Here is a 19,716-nt window from a genome sequence, read left to right as displayed (position 1 = left end):
GGAAAATAAATGTGTTGGAGTAAAAAATAGAATATTTAACTTAAGTTCAAGGAAGCATAAAAATGGAAATACTCAAGTTCAGTACAAGTACTTGTGTAGGCTATGTGTACGTACTTTACACATACACTGTATGACAAACAAAGAATGTCACAATAAGTATTTAAACAATTTCTTACATAATAATTGGTTTTAGTTCTCTAACCTGATTTACCTGTCATCTTTTCAAAATCAGTGTCTGTGTACACATAGGTACAGTTTTTCTGCTGGGAGTGTGCATATTTCAAAACCAAAGTCACTAATTTCCAGTAGCTGTAGCATTATCTGGCTTAAGTTGGAGTATAAAGGTGAGTCTATTTGGAATAGAAAAAACAACGTGGCAGCGTCTAGGAGGCCCACCCCATATTTCCTAACATATTTTCAGGGCAAGGTGGTGCTCTAAAGGAGTGGCAGAGAGAGAGAGAGAGAGACTCTCCCATAAAAGCCGGGCTGTACTCTAGATGGGGGAAAGTCAAAAGTAACAACAGCAGTGCAATATTGTTTGCTTGAAGAGGAGCCTCAACTACAGTTACATCCTCCAGGGTTTGGACTTTTTATTTCTTTTTTGGAGAGGGGGGTGTCTGGTTCTCATCCTGCTATGTAATTATGAGACTGACTCGATGAAGAATTGACAACCCCCTGAAGAGGTCTTCCTTTAAGTGTTTTCAAGACACCTGGACCACCAAGGAATACCTGTTTTAATTTTTCTGCTATTCTTCTTTCCCACTAAGACATGTGGCTCTGGATTATCTTCCCCTTTTCCCTCTCCATGGTGTCCTTCATCGGCACATGGACCATGTAAGTTTACACACACAAACTGACACATTTGTCTTTACACATGTTTTCTATGTTTTTACAAGTACAACTTTTGTTCTCCCTCTGTGTGCTTCTGAAACCTTTTGAATATTCCTAATGAGCCAGTAAATACAAATGTTCACCTGTATTCTTCACATCTTCATTTTTAATTCTAATTTTATTTGAATTCTAATTATTTTTTAATTATAATTTGTAAGGTCTCATGATAATGGGACTCCTGATAGGCAATGTTTGAATCATGACTGACAAGATTTGTATTTAATACGTTACATTTGGGCTAAAGGCATTGAGATTTCAGTAATAATACTGACATCAGGAAGTGATCGGACCATATCACATTGTTGACAGACAGAGAACATAGTACCTCTGTTTTATGTATTTTGACCCAAGACTATAGGCTACATGAAGAGATATCTGTGAAAACAAGGAAGGTGTGTACAATGATCTCATTCCATACATTTGAAGTACATGTATGAAGCAACAGAAACCTTGAAATATGTAATCAGACTAGTTTTGTCTCTGCAAGGTGTGAAGACAGGACTATCAAGATATGTCAAAAGACAATGAGCAAAATAAGCATACCTGTAAACCAGTGTGCATGCTGAACATTATTAAGCTTTGTCAGTCACTAGTTGCCACCCACATAATGATGTTTTCCTAAATCTTACTTAGTCCTATTTGTGAATTCTTGCTTTGCCACCACCATACATTTAATGTTTGATTGAATATCTTATTTCTTTATGAATGTTGATGAATAATTCAATCCCTGTTAAAACTTTATTTTGTTTTACATTTATAGATATGGCATGGCCTTCTACAGCAATCATGTGTGCTCCCTCAGTGACTGGTGAGTTGAGTCTTATTAGTGTATCAAAATTTGAACACATGACAAACATTTGAATAATCGATTCTCTAAAACCTCACTGTTTTTTTTGTCAGGGGGAATGAAAACGTCTGCAGTGGGAATCAGTCCATTGGCTGCTGCTCTATTCCCACCATAAGGTAAGAATACAATTCACTTGATTTCATCTTTAACATGTGTTTCCCACTTAGACATTGCCAATAATTAACTGAACATATTTGTCATTCCAGCTCAAGTGGAACCATGGCACCAGAAAATTCACTGTTTACAACCGTAATCAATGCTGGAGCCTTTCTGTGTGAGTTTATCTTCCTGAGCGACATGATACAGTATGTAATAAAAGTGATCTGTGTTAACCTACTGTGATCTCCTCTTTAGTTCTCCTGTTCTGCATATTCCACCATGCTCACATCATGGAGAAACATGCATGTTATTCCATGATGAGCAGGATTGCGTTGGCCTTTGGTGTGGTAGCAGCGCTCGGGGCATTCGCAGCTGGAAACTGCAACGTAAGTAACTTCAGCTGTAAATGTCTGAATACTTTTTAAATTATCATTGTCCAATACGAATAATACATCCCGCAAAACAGTCAAGACGTCATCATATAATGTTAACAATAAAGTTGAACAGCTTCTATTTGCACCTGTGCAGGAAAGAGCAAACAAAGGTGGAAGACTGTTTGTTTTGTGTCATCTGTTATGATTTATTTATTTAGTTGGGAAAGCACGTTAGTTTTACATTAATTGTACTATTTTTATCTGAGGAAGAACATGTAATGAACAAGCCCATTAACAAAATTTCTACAATGAGAGAGGACAATTTAATTTGTTTTCACTAAACACCAGTTAAACAGCTGTTATGTGCTCTGATTAATCAGATTAGAATATTATATTTCAATATAATGATATTACTGCAATGAAAAAATGTCCTGGTAAAGTTCAAAAATAGAAACCTTGTGCTGATACACAGCTTGCAAGCTATATATCAGTCTCTGGCCTGATTTCCATTATCTGTCTGTCTACTGCCTGTCCTCCACAGCCAGGTTACCTGTCACTGCTGCACTTCTTCGGAGCTGCCATCAGTTTCTTGTGTATCTGCTTCTACATTACACTACTCACTGACCTGACCAGGAAGTGCACGCTAACAGGATATGAGAAGGTTCTTTATCCTATACGCGTTGTCTCCACTGTGGTTCAAGTCATCGTCACCATCTGCTGTATCCTTTTATTAATTAGATTAACTGTCATTTTGTACGGTAAGCATTCCACAAATTCCCCCATATAATTATGATCACAGGCATGCAGTGAGTTGTGTTAGCAAGCAGAACTGTTGTGAACTATGGTTGCTTTGGTGTGACTTGAATCAGGACATTTCCGCAACTGACTTTAGCAGTGACGCTTGAGTAACAACCTCCAGCTGCTCTGCCTCTGTGCCATAATCGGATCCGGTCTGCTGCTCTGTTTACAAAGTGGGAATGGCCACAACAGTCGGATTGACAGAAGCACACACACTGTTTTTACAGAATGAATGGCATTTTTTCTTTATCAATCTTTAAAGTCCCCTTTGACTCAAAAATATGTTTTGACAGTAGAAGGATGTTTTCACATTCATCTAATCTTCCATCTAGAAGCTGCACTGGAGCAGTTCAGGGTTTAATATTGAGTTTAAAGGCACCTTGACACTTGTTGACGATGCACACCTTCAAGTTTGATTATTTAACCTCTAAACCTCCAGTTTGAAGCCGCCCTGGTCAAGATTTAGTACACTATTCATATGTGTGTAGAAAGAGCCTGTGTGTGTAAGAACATGAGGTATTGTGCTCCAGGATAAGATTTGGGTGTCTGTTACTCATGCTTCCTCCTAAGCGTATTAAGAATCAATGCAAAAATCACCCTTTGTCATAGAAATGTGCCTAATATTGATGAAGATTATACAAGTTGCTGAAGTTGACTAATCATTTAGAAGAAATAACTATTTCCAAATAGAAGTCTGTGTAAAAAGTGTATCTATAAAGATTGACAGAGTCATGGTATTTCTAGAAAAAACTACATCAAAAACTGAGATTCTTGAAGATGTTGTGTCTGTGTCTGTCATCCAAAAGGCTTCTCTATACTAGAGAAACCTAAAGCGAGTCCAGTTGTTTTTGACTACATGTTTTGTACATTGTAAGTGCTTGTAAGTGACATGTGACTGCTGTACTGTGATCTGCAGACCACCCACAAACTGTTCCATACATCCTTAACTCATAACTCCTTCAGACACTATCTTGTTTGTTCAGACGGAGTACTTTTATAAACATTTGGCTGCTATATTCGAGTGGATCCTCAGCGTCAACTTGGAGATGTTTGAGCTCAGCTTTGTCGTGGAGTTCAGCGTTTTCTCGTCCTTCATGATTTCAAATCTGCTGAGCAAGCGAGAGGAAGAAAAGCCTCTGATGATACAAATGTCCTGATATGAGGCTGCCACGTTTCGGCTGGAGGATGATGAAGAGGGACTGAGTAAGACATCTGTAAGGACAGTGGCTGGACCGTGGCTCCAAGAACAATGACTTTGTTTTTTTCATCACTCTTCTGCTGGGATGGATTGTTAACCACTAAAGGATTATGACCACTTTTATTTCACCCTGTAGATACTGTTGCCTAAAATTGTGTCATTTTCTTTACTGGGAACTTATGTTCTTTAGATAAAATATTCCTTATTTAATGAAAAAAACTACAGCAAATGAACAAAACATATCAGTGATGCTGCCAACAGAACAAGAACAATTTACCTGCGATGTCGTTTTTCTATACTTTGTGTTATTTTTTGGTGTGATGTTTTTTTCCCCCACAAAATCTGTGTATTGGTATTCCAGTTTCAACATGTTTACAAGTTACATACTGAATAATTGTACATAGTAATTCTGCCCAATTCCTCCCTACCCCACACTCCTAGATGCTCTGGATGTATTCAGAAAAATAATAAATTACACACAGCTGAATCAAAAGCTGAGGAGAGAAAAAGAAAAAAAAATGGAAAAAGGGATTGTTGAATCAATAAGGAAAGCAAAAAAGCAGCATCGACATTGTTCACTAAACGTATACAAGTTCTCTTTCTCCCAGTTTGTTCTATTGGTTAAAGTTAATCAGAAAAAGCATCCAGAGTTAATTGAAAATATCCTTATTACCTCTTAAGATGAGTTGTATCTTTTTATAAGATGTCAGAATAATCAACAATAAGCTTAAAATGCCTCATGGACCAAAAAAGTCATTAAGTCCCTCTGATAGTTTATTATTATGGTTCTTTATTGGATCTAAGCACTTGCATATCGCTGTGGCACTTTAATAAAATCATGACCACTTTACATGTTGAGATGTCCTGTTATTCAGCTGGAACACTGATTTCACTCTGTAGCTACAATGGGAGGGAGCAGCATGATACACTCCTGTTTAGATCCCACAGTTTCAATCGCTGTGACGTCTCCAGTACCTGTTTGACTGGATTATTAGCGCTGACATTTAGCTAAATATTTTTCCAATAGGTCACTCAGAGCAAATGACGACAGTGACGCTGATAGGCCGAGTTTAAAGGAAGAAGAATCTCATGCAGACGCACATCAGTGGCTGTTGTTTATTAGGTGTGGTCTGTTTTTTATATGAGAATTTATTATGGTAATTCAACTTTTGTTAAGCAACTTGGATGGGTTCACAACTTTTAATTGTCAGGTGCCCAAATAAACACTGAAACAGGTTTTACTCGTAGTCATTCCTGCGTCCATACTGACATTGACAAGATGACATTCAAATGAGCTTACAAAGTGATAGGGAACAACACCCAGTCCTCCTTTTGAGCAGTGTATTAAAAACTTCATCTGAAGGTGATATCAAATATACAGAAGTGTATTGCTGCCACGCCAGAAAAAAAACCCGGATCAGTATCACGTTATAACATGATAGTTTCTTGTTATAACGTAAAACTTTTCATGTAGGCTAATAACGTGATAGTTTCTTGTTATAACATAAAACTTTTCACGTTATAACGTTATAATTTATATTGTTATAAAATGAAACGTTTCACATTATAATGTGATAAATTGGTCCCAGGCGGAGGTGGACCCCGGTTAATTAGGTTGTGAACTGGCACTTTTGCAGTGAACCGGAATCACCATGGCCTAAAACACGGATACCCCACTGTTGAGATTTGTCTGTTTCAACCCAAGCATGAAGTAGAACTTAATCAAATCCTGTAAATGAGCCATATTCCTCAATTAATCTGTTCTCCACACAGCGTTTCCTCATTCCCACAACGTGAAACATTTATGTTATCACGTTATAACATGAAAAGTTTTATATTATAACAAGAAACTATCACGTTATAACGCAAAAGTTTTATGTTATAACAAGAAACTATCATGTTATTACATAAAATGTTTCATGTTATAACATGATACTGATCTGTTTTTTTTTCCTGGCGTGGCAGCAATACGCTGCTGTACAAATAAGAGTATTTTTTATTAAGAAAAAAAGTGTCTGTGTCTCTATGGACAATGTTTCCCTGTCCAGCTTCAGTGGAAGAATCTTAACAAGTGAGAATTTAGCATTAAAAACTAAAAGAGAGATAGAAGACATCCACTTTATTTGACTAATTTGTTTGGTTGAACTCTATAGTAGCTTAAAAAAACTTTTAAATACATGTTTGCACAGAGGAGGGCTGTGGATTTTGGCTCCCATTGCATAAATTGTAAGTGCATTATGAAGGGATCTTCCAGTATTTGATGGACGATTACAGCAAGAAACACATGTCAGTGTTAATATGGAGACAGACTTATTCTTATGTCTTATGTTTCCCATGTTTCAGTGCTACACTTTCGACACAATTTCTCACAAAACAAGACATGATTCTAGTTTTAATGCAAAGCACTTAACCTTTACTTGAAAGAAGGTAATATACATCCTCGAATAACAGATAATAAAGATACATGAGCAAAATCATTTCACAATGAATATCATCTTTTCTTCGCATCAACTGAGAGAGGAGTGCGTCATTATCTACAGTTTTTTTTGTTAGGAAGAAAAACAGTGAAAAGCACACCTAATTCTGTCAGCATCTTTACTGTATGGTACACTGTAAAAAATGTCATCTATATGCAGTAGTCCACATTATTACCTTAATAACAAAAAGGGAAAAAAAAGAAAAACAATTTGGAAAAAAAACAAAAACACAAGTTCATGGTTGTCTTTCAACTAAGTAGCTCAACTGCAATGCATACATTATAAATAAATGTAAGGGGAAGAAAGAAAAGTTCAAAAAGTACTACAAGCAATAATCTATAATTCCAGCATGGCTGAAACAATAAGTGGCCTCAAATCCAAATAATACACTTTGGAGTGTGACCACAGCTTTTACAAAACCTTTAAGATACTGTAGATTCTTCAAGCTGGCGTGTCTGAAAGTTCAACTCATGCTTAACACTTTTGGATAAATCAAGTTAAAATTGCCCTTAAAATTTGTTCTGTGAAATCTGTAAGTTGCCTACCATCTTTTCCAGTGAGGTGAGAAACACTTTTTTTAAGTAAGGAATGAGAAAAACACAAGGTTGTATAGTTAAGAACATCTTTTTTTTCCTTCCAACTCCAAGCCATTAATTACTGAAAACAAATTATTTTCAGCCAAGCTAGGGGAGGTCACTGGTATTAATCACAGAACTCTTCAACTCTAAAAAGGAAATTATTCATGTTCTCTTGCTCATATCTGACATCCTTTCCAGCCTCCTCCCTATTTATAACAGATCACTCAACTGATTTCATGTTGGGGGAAGCTCCAACTGTACACACTATGAACAAGTCTCTTTTCAATAAAAAGGGAAGGACACTACAGTAGTTGACAACTCAAAAAATTATTAATGTGATGATGCAGGTTTGTCATAATTGTTTAAATCTACAGCAAGTTGAAATGAGAAGTTTTTCAAACGGAGTACATGTTCTTGGTGGTGGATCCGCTCTTGCTGGATGTGTCGTCATGTGACTGGTAGCCAATCATGGCTTTGCTGGGGATGTTCAGACGCTCTTTATAAAGTTGCCTGTGGAAAGAAAATGTTTTGGTTAAATACTGCGTGAAAATCGATGCTTGACTTAGTGTCACCATCTAGTGGTTAATTGCTTTCCACCACTTATTCTCTTTTTAAAGGTGCAGTTTGTAGAATTTAGTGGCATCTGGTCTGGCAGACTCTGCAGCAGTGGAATATAATATTCATAAGTATATTTAAATTAGTACATAATCATCTGAAAGCAAGACTCATAGTGTTTTCGTTACTTTAGAATGAGCCCTTAATGTCTACATAGGGGGGGGGGTTCTCTACCACCAAATGAGCCATGTTGCACCACCATGCTTCTACAGTAGCCCAGAACAGACAAACCAAACACTGGCTCAACAGATTTGCACGTTTCACTACCAAAGAGGTTCTCCTACACACTTGTGAGGGGAGGACTATTCAGTTGTTTGCAGTCTGCCATCTCACTGCTTGATGCCACTAAATTCTACACATTGGTCCTTTAGCAAGGTGACTTTACAAACATACCCTATCGTCATGATGGCGTCCCTGTTTTGGCAGTTGCTCGTCCAGATGGCTATTTTGTCACCTTTAGGTCTAACGTTGACCACGGCTCCACAAACGTCTTCGCTTGCCTCATCAAATGACTCACCGACTAAACACAAGAGCTGCAAAATACAAAAAACGTGACACAATCATGAATCACACAACCATCACCAGAGATATGAAATGAATCTCTAAGAGTCTCCACAGCTGCTCCATGAAAACAGTGGACTTACTGTCTCCATCCAGTAGCGGTCAAGGTCATTGTGTCTCTGTTGTTTGGTGAGGGTCATCAGCCATCGACCCCCCAGTTTGTTCCTGTCATCTTCCCACATTGGCTTGATCCCATCCTGACACACAATGTGAAAAACAGTCAAATACTCCAGTAAAAAAGAGAAAAACCAACTGACAAAATTGATTGTTCAAAATTGCAGCATTTCTACGAATATGTAGTCAGATGTTCAACTAGCTATAAACATCTACAAACGTCTCAACAGAAACTGCTGGATCAGCATAATGCTGATATATTGTGAGTTTATATTTTTAAAGCCTTACCTTAAATAAGCAATAATCACAGCCGAAGCCAAGTTTGCTTGGTTGCTGTATGTGGTTGTATAATCTGGAAGAAACAGAACAGTGGCGTCAGAACATTTTATTTTGGTGACAGCTTGAGATTCAGAGATTCACTGCAGCTATATTATCTCCACACTGATGATGTGATGTAGCCTGGCTAACACCAGACCGCGTTTCAATCTCATGTGAGATTGAGGTAGTGTATACACGTGCATTTTTTTGTAAAAGTTGTTCTGCTTACTTGGGTCATGCTAATATTTCAGTTACAACAGCAGCTCTAAAATTGTATATACACTTTAATATTTTAATTAAAATATTGTTTAACTTCCGTATTTTCAAACTGAGTGCTATGCTGAATAGGCAGCATAATTCTTTGTCATATCTAGCTGAGAATAACATATTACATAATGACACGAGTGAGGTACAGTCAATCAGGAAAAATGCTGATGCTCTCGTGTAATTGTTATGTAGCCTTGCAGAATTGTTTCAAAGCTCTGTATTTTCATCACTGTTAGAAACATTTAAATGACGGGGTGATTTAACTAAATCTATATAATAAGGATGTTGCAATCTGTAGGATATTGCTACTTCTCACCACACTAATCACTGAGTAACAGAAAAAATAAGTCAAAATCCAGTACATATGACCGGACTGTTTATGAACCACTACAGGGCTTTTATGACGCATATAGGAAGTGGCAACACTCAGTCGTGGCAACTCATCACTCAGTCAGTCAGAGACTTTATAGTGCTGGCTCTGATGTTGTGGTCCATCCAAAAATAACTGCATGTAAACCTCAATATTGCACAATTATGATTACATTACCGGATTAACAGAGAAAACTTACGCCCAAAAGTCTTCAACTGTGTCAAACTTGGAGATGAGACGCAAGTTCTCTGTCCAGCTTTTGCTCTTGTCGTTTTTGAAATACCACAGGGCCCATCTGAAAGGGGAAAACACAACAATCCAAACATTCGGTATTAATAGGACTGTGGGAAAAATAAGTTAAGTACAATCATTAAGTATTTCTTCACCAAAACACAGAATTACAAGTGTGGTTTTAGAGAAATATAGTGCCCTTTTTCTTGGACAGAAAAACTAAATCAGGAATGTGTCTCATCAATCTAAACTAGAATAAGCAAATATCCAAGAAGGATATGAAAACAACAAAATAACTTCAACCAGAGTCCTAATAACACAAATGAACATTGTATTTCACAACAAAACACAACAGCTAGTTACAAAAGCCTGCATATCAATGCAGAACAGAGAAAGCCGGCCATCATCAGCAATACAAATGCAGCCTTTGTTTATGACGGGTGATGTTATTCTTTCATCTATTCCCAGGAGAGGTGGGTCTAGCAGGGGAGGGATGAGGGCAATGAGAGGGCATCAGCTGAACCCAGTGCCCCCCTCCCCCACAACTGTAACCAACCATCAACCCCACCCATGTGCCATAAACACTGGCGTTAATACACTAAACAAAGCTGAGTCAGAGGGTAAATGTGTGCCAGTGTCGTACAGCTACTCCACTGACACACATTATTACACAACGCTGGTTGTGAGACGAGACAGCACACACACTTGTACTGGTGTGACTGCTCGAGCATAGCAGTTTATTTACACACCATGTCATGCCATGTAAACAAACAGTATGTCAAATCACTGATGGATTCATGTCAATAACTTCTGTCAGACTGATGCGACGCTGGCTAACTCAAATTTTGACGACTGTTTAGTGTCTGGACCAAATGATGTCTGTTCAGCTTCTAATAAACAATTTGTTTGCTACTGCCCACTTATTTGAGGAAAAACCTATAGGGACCCCTTCCATAATTCATGTGTGGATATGCCTGCCCAGCGTCCCAACTCTCTCAATAATTATCACTCAATTTCTAAATTGTCCTGTCTCTCAAAAATCCTGGAGTCATTAGTAAATAACCAGCTGAACTCATTTCTCTCACAACACTCGATTCGAAGTCCACTTCAGTCTGGTTTTGGAGCTAATCACAGCACCACCTCAGCTGTCATACTAGTAGTAAACAATTTGATTACTGGTTTATAGAGCGGGAAAGATCGTGCCACGCTATTCATAGATTTATCGAAAACATTTGATACAGTCAACCATTCTCAAGTTACAGAAAGGTTGCTCATTACTAGTTTTGATGGGGATGCTTGCAGCTGGTTTCACAATTATTTATGTGACAGACCTAAGTGTGGGAGGATTGGGAGGCGCCCAGTCTGGATTCCTGCCAGTTACAATGGGTGTGCCACAGGGATCCATTCTGGGCCCCATTCTGTTCACCATTTATATCAATGAAAATGTCTCTTTCCTGCATGGTTGCCAAATCCATCTTTATGCTGACAATACTATTTTATACTGTACTGCTGATTCTGTTTAATTGGCAATCAATAATCTGCAACACCCTCTTACTAACCTTGAACTGATAAACACAAAAAAAGACGAAGAAAAAAGAAATTCATAGTTTTCTCAAGATCCAAAAACAGACTACTGTAATCTGCATAGATGAAAGGGTTACAGAATTCAAGTATCTTGAAGTCTGGTTTGATAAAAAAATATTTTAATACCTCATCAAGAAGCTTATTGGCAAATCAAAATCAGCTTTTCTTTGATTTGTAGGAAGAGGTTTTTAGTTTCTGTCAGTTCTGGATTATGGGGGTGTAATTTACAGACATGCTGCAGCCTCTTCATTTAAGCCCTTTGATTCTGTTTACCGCTCATACCTAAGGTTATTTAATGACAGTTACCGCACTCACCACTGAATCCTCTACGATAAAGTAGGTTGGTCTTCTCTGACAGAGATGCAATAATCATTGGTGTCTGTGTATCTATAAATCCCTGGTTGGAAAATTAGCATCATACATAATTTGCTCCAGTGCTCTTCAGGTACCTCGTACCAGGACTGATAATGGAAAAATGTATATGAAATCTTGCAATGTGACCTAAAACTGAAAACCTGCATACCTCTCAGGCACTTTCAGAATGTATTCAATAGCCACCCATTACATGCCTGTAAACGTTTTAATTGATTATGTTTGTCTATTTTGGTTGTTTTATTTTTTTGCCATGGTGTAATTTCAAATAATAAATAATGGTCAACTGCAAAATTTTCTGAGAGAATCGTAAGAAAGTGTGAAGAAACTGTCTTCCAAAGCCTAATGCAGGCGCGTTTCCTTAGGCATGGGTGGAGGATTGGATTGTCAAACACAGGTTTAATTATTCAGGTAATTATAGACTCCTGTTTGGAAATAAAGGCAACATAAGTGGAGAGACTAAACCACGATTAACAATGGCTGTGTTGCTAGTAGTTCCATTTTTAGCGCAGGCTGAGCAATATCTAATAAAAGAAGAATGCTAGGAGGAGAATGTCTTTATCTATAAACATATAACTAGGGCTGCAAGTTGACATCCTCAAATATTTTGTTTCAGTCCACAATCAAAATATATTCAATCTGCTGTCATAGAACTTAAAGCAATAGAACTAAAAACAGACAAAACATGTATTATTTGTAGGGATGCAACTATTTTAATTATCAATTAATCAGCCAGCTATTTTCTCAATAAAATGTCACAAAATAGTCAAAAGGTTCCATCTACAAACGTCTTATTTTTTCTGAACAACAGTCCAAAACTCTGTATTGAGTTTGTATGACAAAGAAAAGCAGTAAATCAACAGTTTGGACTCACTCTGCATCGATCTACAAGTTTATAGAGGCATGTTTAGAAGATGTGTTGTTTAAAAAAAAAAGGCTGATAAACCTAAATTTGCCTTGACCTCTGTTTGCCTACATGATGATTAATTTTCTGTGATCAACTAATCAATAAATATGCATATTTGCATTTCATTTTTTTGGTAAACTACATTTTTTTTAACTGTATTTAGGTATTAATACTAGGGCTGCAAGAACGAATCGATAAAATCGCTAAAAATCGATTACTGAAAGTGTTGGCAACTCATTTCTTTATTGATTCATTGTGTCGCATGATTAATGTGTCACTTGCCATGTCGTGGAGCAGTTTTCTTCACGTGCAGACGGAGCTGAGCACAAAAAAATGATCGTTTTTCTACTGCTTTTGCACGTCAGGTCAATGACATAATGTCACTGTGTGGATCAATTAACCTTGTTAAAGTGGGCTGCCTCATTCTAGAGGAATCAAGCGCACATTTTTTTGTATGGTTGCCTAATGATGCCAAAAATGTACTCTTTATATGTAGTTTCAGACACATTGCTGTATTTTTTCTGGGTTGTGTGTGAAATCATTAAGAATCATATGAAATCAGTCTGTACAGCACCAAGGTGAACTGGTTTAGTCTTTATTCTTGGTTGACACAGCTGGGATGTATAATATTTAATTGTGCTCTATTTGTGTGAAACATGTTTGGGTTTTTTTAATATGTTATAATTTGTGACAAATAATACAACTTTAATTTATTCATATACTAGAGCAACCACTGAGTGTTGGAACAAATTAGCATTTTTCTTTATTATTTATCTATTATTGATTGTTCTGACAGTTCCGTTTTTTTAAATTATTACTTATAATTTAATATTACCATAACAGTTCAGGGATGTCCAAGCACCAACATGATGTTTGTGCACTTTTTGTGCATTATCAATTTGAAATAATTGTTTTTTAAAATCAGATTCATCAATACATCTACAAGTAAAAGTATGGCATTCTTCTGAAATCATAAGAGAGCTAATGCAAAGGTCTGAATGGTGGCATATCTCTCCTAAAAGTCTCATTTTAATAACACCTTTATTCATTATTATCTTTAAAGAACAGAGCAAGATGTTTTAAGCTGCTTAAGCTCATAGACTATTGATGAGTCACATTTTAGCCCCTTTACTGCACTCACATAGACTGTATATTAATGCTGATCATTTTACACTACTTACTGCAGGTTTTCTGAAACTCAATGCATTGACATTCTTTTATTGAAATAGTAAATGAAAATCAAGTTGCAAGACTTGAAACTTGCTTGAGAGAGTGATCATCTCATCTACTAATGTTACTGAGAGGTAATAGAGCTGAGCAGCCTGTTCACATCCATCTGTGGATTCACCTTCGTAGAAGAGACTGATAAAGAAACTCTTGACAAAAATAACAGCAGTTTCAAGTTTCTGTGAGTTCATTTTCACACAATTATTAAAATGTCTAGTATAGCCTACCACTTAGCTTGTCCAGACAACTGACTAAACCTTTTTTTTTTGTTTGAGCCCTTACAACGGGTTAGGCTAAATCTTATTCTTGCTTTGCTGTAAGAAAAAAGGTTTATATTCAAGTAACTCAGTCATTAATTAAGGAACAGGCCTGTTACTCTCAACTAATACAGAGAGGGTTTGAGGCAGTGACACAAGATAAGTCACAACATATGCAAATTTCCAATTAATCTAACAAGCAGAGACTTCCTCAGAGAGTCAGAAGTAGAAAAGACCATTAAAGGTGTTACGTGAAGCATCATCACACTACCCAACTGCAGTGTCAGATCTGAGTGCCTAAAACCAGAGTACCAGGATTACACGGGCCCTGCCAGAGCAGCGGACAGGAACAACCTTGACCCCCGAGGCTGGGCTGAACAAGCAGAAAGGCCTAGAAGTGACTTACTAAGTGAACTATTCAGCATTTCCCAAACCGCCTGTACAATGCTCCTGAATAGGTCGTCACCACCACAGAACTATAACATTTCTGAAAGGACAATACTGAACAACAATTGCAACACCAGCATGCACTGTAGGAAGCTGAATTCTTCCCTCTGTGCAATAGATATAAACATAAAACCAGCCTTTTACCTGTAAATTATTTACACATTCATACACTCAACTGTAAATAAATTGAAATGATAATAATTATATACTGGTTTTGAATCTTTAAAGTGTTTTAGAGGTAGGAATCTGAGTAAAAAGTTCAGAATTGTAATTGAAACATTGTGTTACATCTTTTATATAAAGTATAATATTCTGCTGTAATGTTTCCATTTATCACACTGACTTATTTTTTATACTTAGTTCATATATCATAAGTTCGCTACTTTCACTTCTGAAATGACACTAGCATTAGTGGGTAACTTTATTGTCGGAATTTCCAACTTCTTCCTGAAGTCGAATTTCCGACTTGGAAGGTCGGACGAACCTCACCAGCCCCAATCTCAAAAATCCAAGATGGTTGCCGCATGCATTAATAGTGTGAAACTTATAATATCCTTATGTGTCTCATTAAATCATACACACGGTACTGTCTGACTTCTATCTGTGGACATGTTGCTACACTGTTTGTACGTGCAAAATACATCAAAATGTGTTTTTATCAACTGGTATCGCTATCAGTGGCTAACCTGGCTAGAACTGACTTCTACACTGGAACTGCTCAAACTTCGATATGACATCATTCCTAGCACACACTTCCAACTTCCGAGGTAAATGGAACGTAGCATTTAAGCAGTCTTTTTTGGCTAAAGTGACATTAGACATGACGGGTACTCCAAAAAGTTGCGCTGGAGGAACCTTGTCAGCTGCGGCAGGAAATAGGTCAAAGACTACAGACAGTGATTTATTTGGATTGGGTGATGGGCTGTTAGATCTATCGACACTGACATTGTGTCCACTGCATGTACGCTATGACTGTACAGCTGTTAGTGGTGACGCAAAATGATGATGAGGATTAGCAAGTGTCAAAAATCTCAATTTACTGCTGACTATTGGGTAAATTATTCAGTGTAAAAGTAGTGAATGAGTGAATTCAGACACAGCCTTGTAGACAATAATCTTTCTTTTGTAATACCTGTCAAACACAGCAGCTGTCTTATTCTTACCTGTTTTGCAAGGGGTGTTTGATATACTGTTCAGGATTCGCAACAACTTGTGGGGTTTCAGTTGGTTGGTCTTCAGTTTCAGGTGCTTTCTGAAGAGGGAGACAAAACACACACACACACATATATATGTATATATATTTGAATTTTAAAACATTTATTAAAAGTTTTATTCCTGTAAGTCCACTGGCAGCTATTGAAACTGTAGATTTAATAATATTATAGATATTAGGTCTATAAAATGTCAGAAACCGATCAACTATCCACGACTCAAAGATATTCAGTTTACTGTCACAGAAACCAAAAAATATTCACATTTGAGAATCTGGAACCAGAGAATTTGACTTTTTCCCCTTAAAGAATGACTTGATTATCTAAATAGGTGACAACTGATTTAACTGTTGGCAGTTAATCACTGTAGCCATGAGCTGGGAGATAAATGCCAATCTTGTGATATTAAACAAGATGTGGTAGCACCACAGTCGTATCACACTCCAAGCAGACTATTCACTACATTATAGACTTTCAAAGCAGAAGTACTGCAAAACATGTTTCGATGCCTCTTTTCATCACGACAAAATTCACATGACACCCCAAATGAGGCCTCATTACATCACACGCTCAACAGAGACATGTAGTACTGGTTTTGGATACAGGATGAGCGTATCAATCTGCCAGTGTTTAAAAAGAGAGCTGTAGGCTCTTTTTTAAAAGGGTTACACTTTAATAATATAGACTCTATTGAACAAAATAATAAGGAAAGCAGTAAAAACCACTTATAATGTGACCATTTCATGTCTCACATATAATTCACACATGAAATAAAAGCAGCTGCCCAGCAGATGTCGCCATTTTGACTGTATGTGTGAATGCTTAGAAACAATAAACCATTCTCAGTGCAATTGATTCTTATTGACTCAGTGCTTTGTGTCCTCTGTGACTATGACACACCTTAAATTAGGCCTTTTTGGGGGTAAAATATCCTATTCATTCGTGCAAATGGAAAAACCCCAGAAAGGCTCACTAATTTGGTTTAGATGAATTAAAGAATTATTTTTCTTCTTTACTAATATTAGTTGATTCACACTTTGAAAACTGTTCCTGGAAAGGGGCAAAAAAGATTTCTTGGCAGGTGATTGGATGAACTATCTGTCTATCACCAGCTATCACTATCTTACCTTACGAGGCAGCTGGATTCACAAGATCACGTGACAATCTTTATAGTAGCCTACAGTGGACTGGTCTGAACCACTGGTATTTTGGATAGAAGCGCATAAATTGAACCCTGACCAGATGGATTCTTGCGTATATCAGGAATCCAGCTGCCTCGCAAGATAAGATGTTTTGACCCAGAGTGAATGTTTTTACATATTAATTCAATCATCTCTGCCACCACAGGGGTCATCTATGAGAGTTGTTGACAGGATCTCAATATATAAATGATTAAGCATGTTTAATTGTGTACTAAAATCTAATTGAAAACTGTTAAATTGACTGCTGAAATGCAAAGATTCTTTACTTTAAAGTAGAGTTGTTCCGATTCCAATACCAGTTTCGGAAATGCCTCTGATGCTGAAAAAAATGCTGGCATGGGTATCGTTGAGTACTGGAGTCCAGGCACCGATCCGATACCACGTAATTTATTAGAAATAGGATTCTATTTACTGGCTAGCTCCGTTAGCTCTGACACACTTCTCCTTCGCTGCTCTTAAAGCAGTCCATCGGCAGCTGCTGCTTTAGAGGGGCGAAGAAGAATTGATCACCTGACACCTGTAACAAGGAGCTAACGTTCAACACCAGCAACGTAATCAAACATTTAAAGACGCGTCACGCTAAAGAGCACGAAGTATTTACCAAAGCTAAGGTGAAAAAGAAGGACAAACTGCAGCAGCAAACTCTGGAAACTGCCTTTTTTATTTTACAATATTGTGGCTGCACTTTAACTAAAAAAAAAATCTAGGAAAAATTATTCCTAGATTTATTTAGTTAAGTTGCTGTTGCACTACTGTTTTATAGTGTCCTATTTAAAAATAAATGGCTTCCATTTGCTGTATTCATTCATGTTTTACAAAAGCTTTAACCTGAGCCAGGCTTTACCATAATTATAATCATATCACAATCATGCAGGCGTAGTATGATTTTTTATTTATTTTTTAACACACTGGTATCGGTATCGGCCGATACCCACAGCACAAGTATCGGAATCATTATTGGGAGGGGGAAAATGGTATCGGAACATCTCTACTTTAAAGTCCACCTTCAGTCAAAAAAGTTTTTTTCTTCTTGTTCCTACAGTTGGATATTTAAGCCTCACTGTGCAGAATAATGTATTTGCAGAGTTTGACACTGGACGGCTATTTTCACATTCATCTGTTGTAAGTGGAAATTTTCTCTGTACTCATTGAAAATTAAATTTTTAGAGGCAGACCTGTTGACTTACAAAAGCGTTATGTGAAAATTTGAAGCCAGCAGTGCACTTACACGGAAAATTGACTTTACAGTAAAGCAGGAGACATTTTGTGTCTGGTAGTTAAACCTTTAAGATAAAAAATATTTTATCTGGGATTTTTCATGAGGGAGAAGGAGATGTCATTTTAAGGTTTTTCTCTTGCAAAAACAATGTCAGACACACATTATTGTACCAAGCAGGGTATTTTAGTATGTCTTAATACATCCATGAAGGGCATCTTGAAGTATATTTTTATCATCTACTTATTATTTTATGTTTATTTATTCATTCATCATTTTTTGCTATTTGACAATGTAGCCTGGTTATTTTTAATCTGATTTACCATTTTACTGCAATATTAATTTTAAACAAGTCCAAATAGACTATCACTACTTTTTAATGCAGCTTTGTACACATGCTCTTATTTATTTATGGAATTGTTTGTGTTTTAATGTAATTTTATGTAAGTTTTCCATTGGTACATGTTTTTATGTTGTTTATGGGCCCCTAAGGTAAGACACGTTTGTGTAATTATGTTATAGACAATTATGATTTTTGAATCTTGGGCGGTGCTCAGTAACTTGCAAAATAGTAAACTAACATGAAAAAACCGTGATAAGATCGTATATCGTGATACCGCCTGAAAAAAGCAGTTAAGATATTTGCCATATCACCCACTCCTAGAAATTGGAAATATTGTATTGTTTTTTTTTTGTTTTTTTTAACAGTCCCTAAACAAAAAAATAGGTTTTCTCTGGATCGAAAGACTTATTCATTAGAATAGGGCACAATTCATTAAAACTTAAATTACTGATCCAGATTAGTAGGTAAGTCATTAGCATATAACAGATACATTCAAATTATGATTATTTTTTTCTCAGGGGGACCATAACTACCACATACACACGATTAAATATCGTATAAAAGAAAAATTAATGTAGATAAACTGTCGCATTGTTTTATTCATTTTAAAGTGGACTGCTGACTAACATCTGACAGCTCTGTGTGGCTCCACGTTCGCACTATTTTAATCAATGCCTGCACGCAACACCACGCAGCAAACAGCGAGTTTTCCGTCGGTAAAGATAAATAAAACATTAATTTAATGGTCGCCAGCTTTAGTTTTAGCTGACGTGTTAGCCTAGCTACGAGCGGCACACACACACACGTGTCCAGATTGTGACTAATTTAATAAATCATATCGCAGTGTGGCCCCCTTAAAAATGTGTTGGCGGTGGATGAGAAAAAGCGTATGTGATAGTGACTTTAACATCGAAGTAGATGAAGATAACTCATTGATTGTAGTTTGAATGAAACAGTCAGTCAGTCCCTCCCTGCCGACAAAGTCAGTCCATCACATTGCTGCTGCTGAGCATGCTAATGCTAACACGCGATCTGTGAGCCGAAACACAACGACTCTCCCAGAAATAAACCGCCCCGTTTCGATATAGTAATATCATGTAACACCATTGTCAAATATAGTGGTGGTGTAACTCGTCGTTCCGTGAGCATTAGTCGTTTTTATCCAGCTAGCTCTTGTTTCTCTTACCGGCTCCGATGTCGCCATCTTGACAG

General features: G+C 37.0%; 2 protein-coding genes across 2 annotated transcripts; one reads left to right on the top strand and one right to left on the bottom strand.

Moving 5' to 3' along the window:
- The first annotated feature begins 769 nt into the window (after window positions 1-769).
- Window positions 770-4,166, top strand: si:dkey-228d14.5 (uncharacterized protein LOC796266 homolog). The gene is made up of 7 exons (XM_053332836.1): window positions 770-834; window positions 1,652-1,699; window positions 1,792-1,854; window positions 1,945-2,012; window positions 2,093-2,223; window positions 2,753-2,930; window positions 3,973-4,166. The coding sequence occupies exons 1-7, from the start codon at window positions 770-772 to the stop codon at window positions 4,164-4,166; spliced, it is 747 nt and encodes a 248-aa protein (XP_053188811.1).
- A 2,426-nt stretch (window positions 4,167-6,592) lies between these two features.
- On the bottom strand, window positions 6,593-19,716 carry eif4e1c (eukaryotic translation initiation factor 4E family member 1c). Its single transcript, XM_053332838.1, has 7 exons — window positions 19,691-19,716; window positions 15,696-15,784; window positions 9,707-9,802; window positions 8,841-8,904; window positions 8,522-8,635; window positions 8,271-8,410; window positions 6,593-7,772 (listed from the first exon to the last, which is right to left on the bottom strand). The coding sequence occupies exons 1-7, from the start codon at window positions 19,706-19,708 to the stop codon at window positions 7,658-7,660; spliced, it is 636 nt and encodes a 211-aa protein (XP_053188813.1). The 5' UTR covers window positions 19,709-19,716; the 3' UTR covers window positions 6,593-7,657.

The sequence above is a fragment of the Scomber japonicus genome, chromosome 14 (genome assembly GCF_027409825.1).
Source record: "Scomber japonicus isolate fScoJap1 chromosome 14, fScoJap1.pri, whole genome shotgun sequence".
Classification (NCBI taxonomy): domain Eukaryota; kingdom Metazoa; phylum Chordata; class Actinopteri; order Scombriformes; family Scombridae; genus Scomber; species Scomber japonicus.
The sequence above is the reverse complement of the archived record's forward strand: the minus strand, read 5'-3'. Positions and strand labels throughout refer to the sequence as shown.

Coding starts and splice junctions, on each gene's coding strand:
- si:dkey-228d14.5 (XM_053332836.1), top strand. CDS start 770: ATGTGGCTCTGGATTATCTTCCCCTTTTCCCTCTCCATGGTGTCCTTC. Junction 835..1,651: donor TTCATCGGCACATGGACCAT/GTAAGTTTACAC, acceptor TTACATTTATAG/ATATGGCATGGCCTTCTACA. Junction 2,931..3,972: donor AGTCATCGTCACCATCTGCT/GTATCCTTTTAT, acceptor TAACTCCTTCAG/ACACTATCTTGTTTGTTCAG.
- eif4e1c (XM_053332838.1), bottom strand. Junction 8,905..9,706: donor ACAGTTGAAGACTTTTGGGC/GTAAGTTTTCTC, acceptor TGTTTCTTCCAG/ATTATACAACCACATACAGC. Junction 8,411..8,521: donor ACCGCTACTGGATGGAGACA/GTAAGTCCACTG, acceptor TGTATTTTGCAG/CTCTTGTGTTTAGTCGGTGA.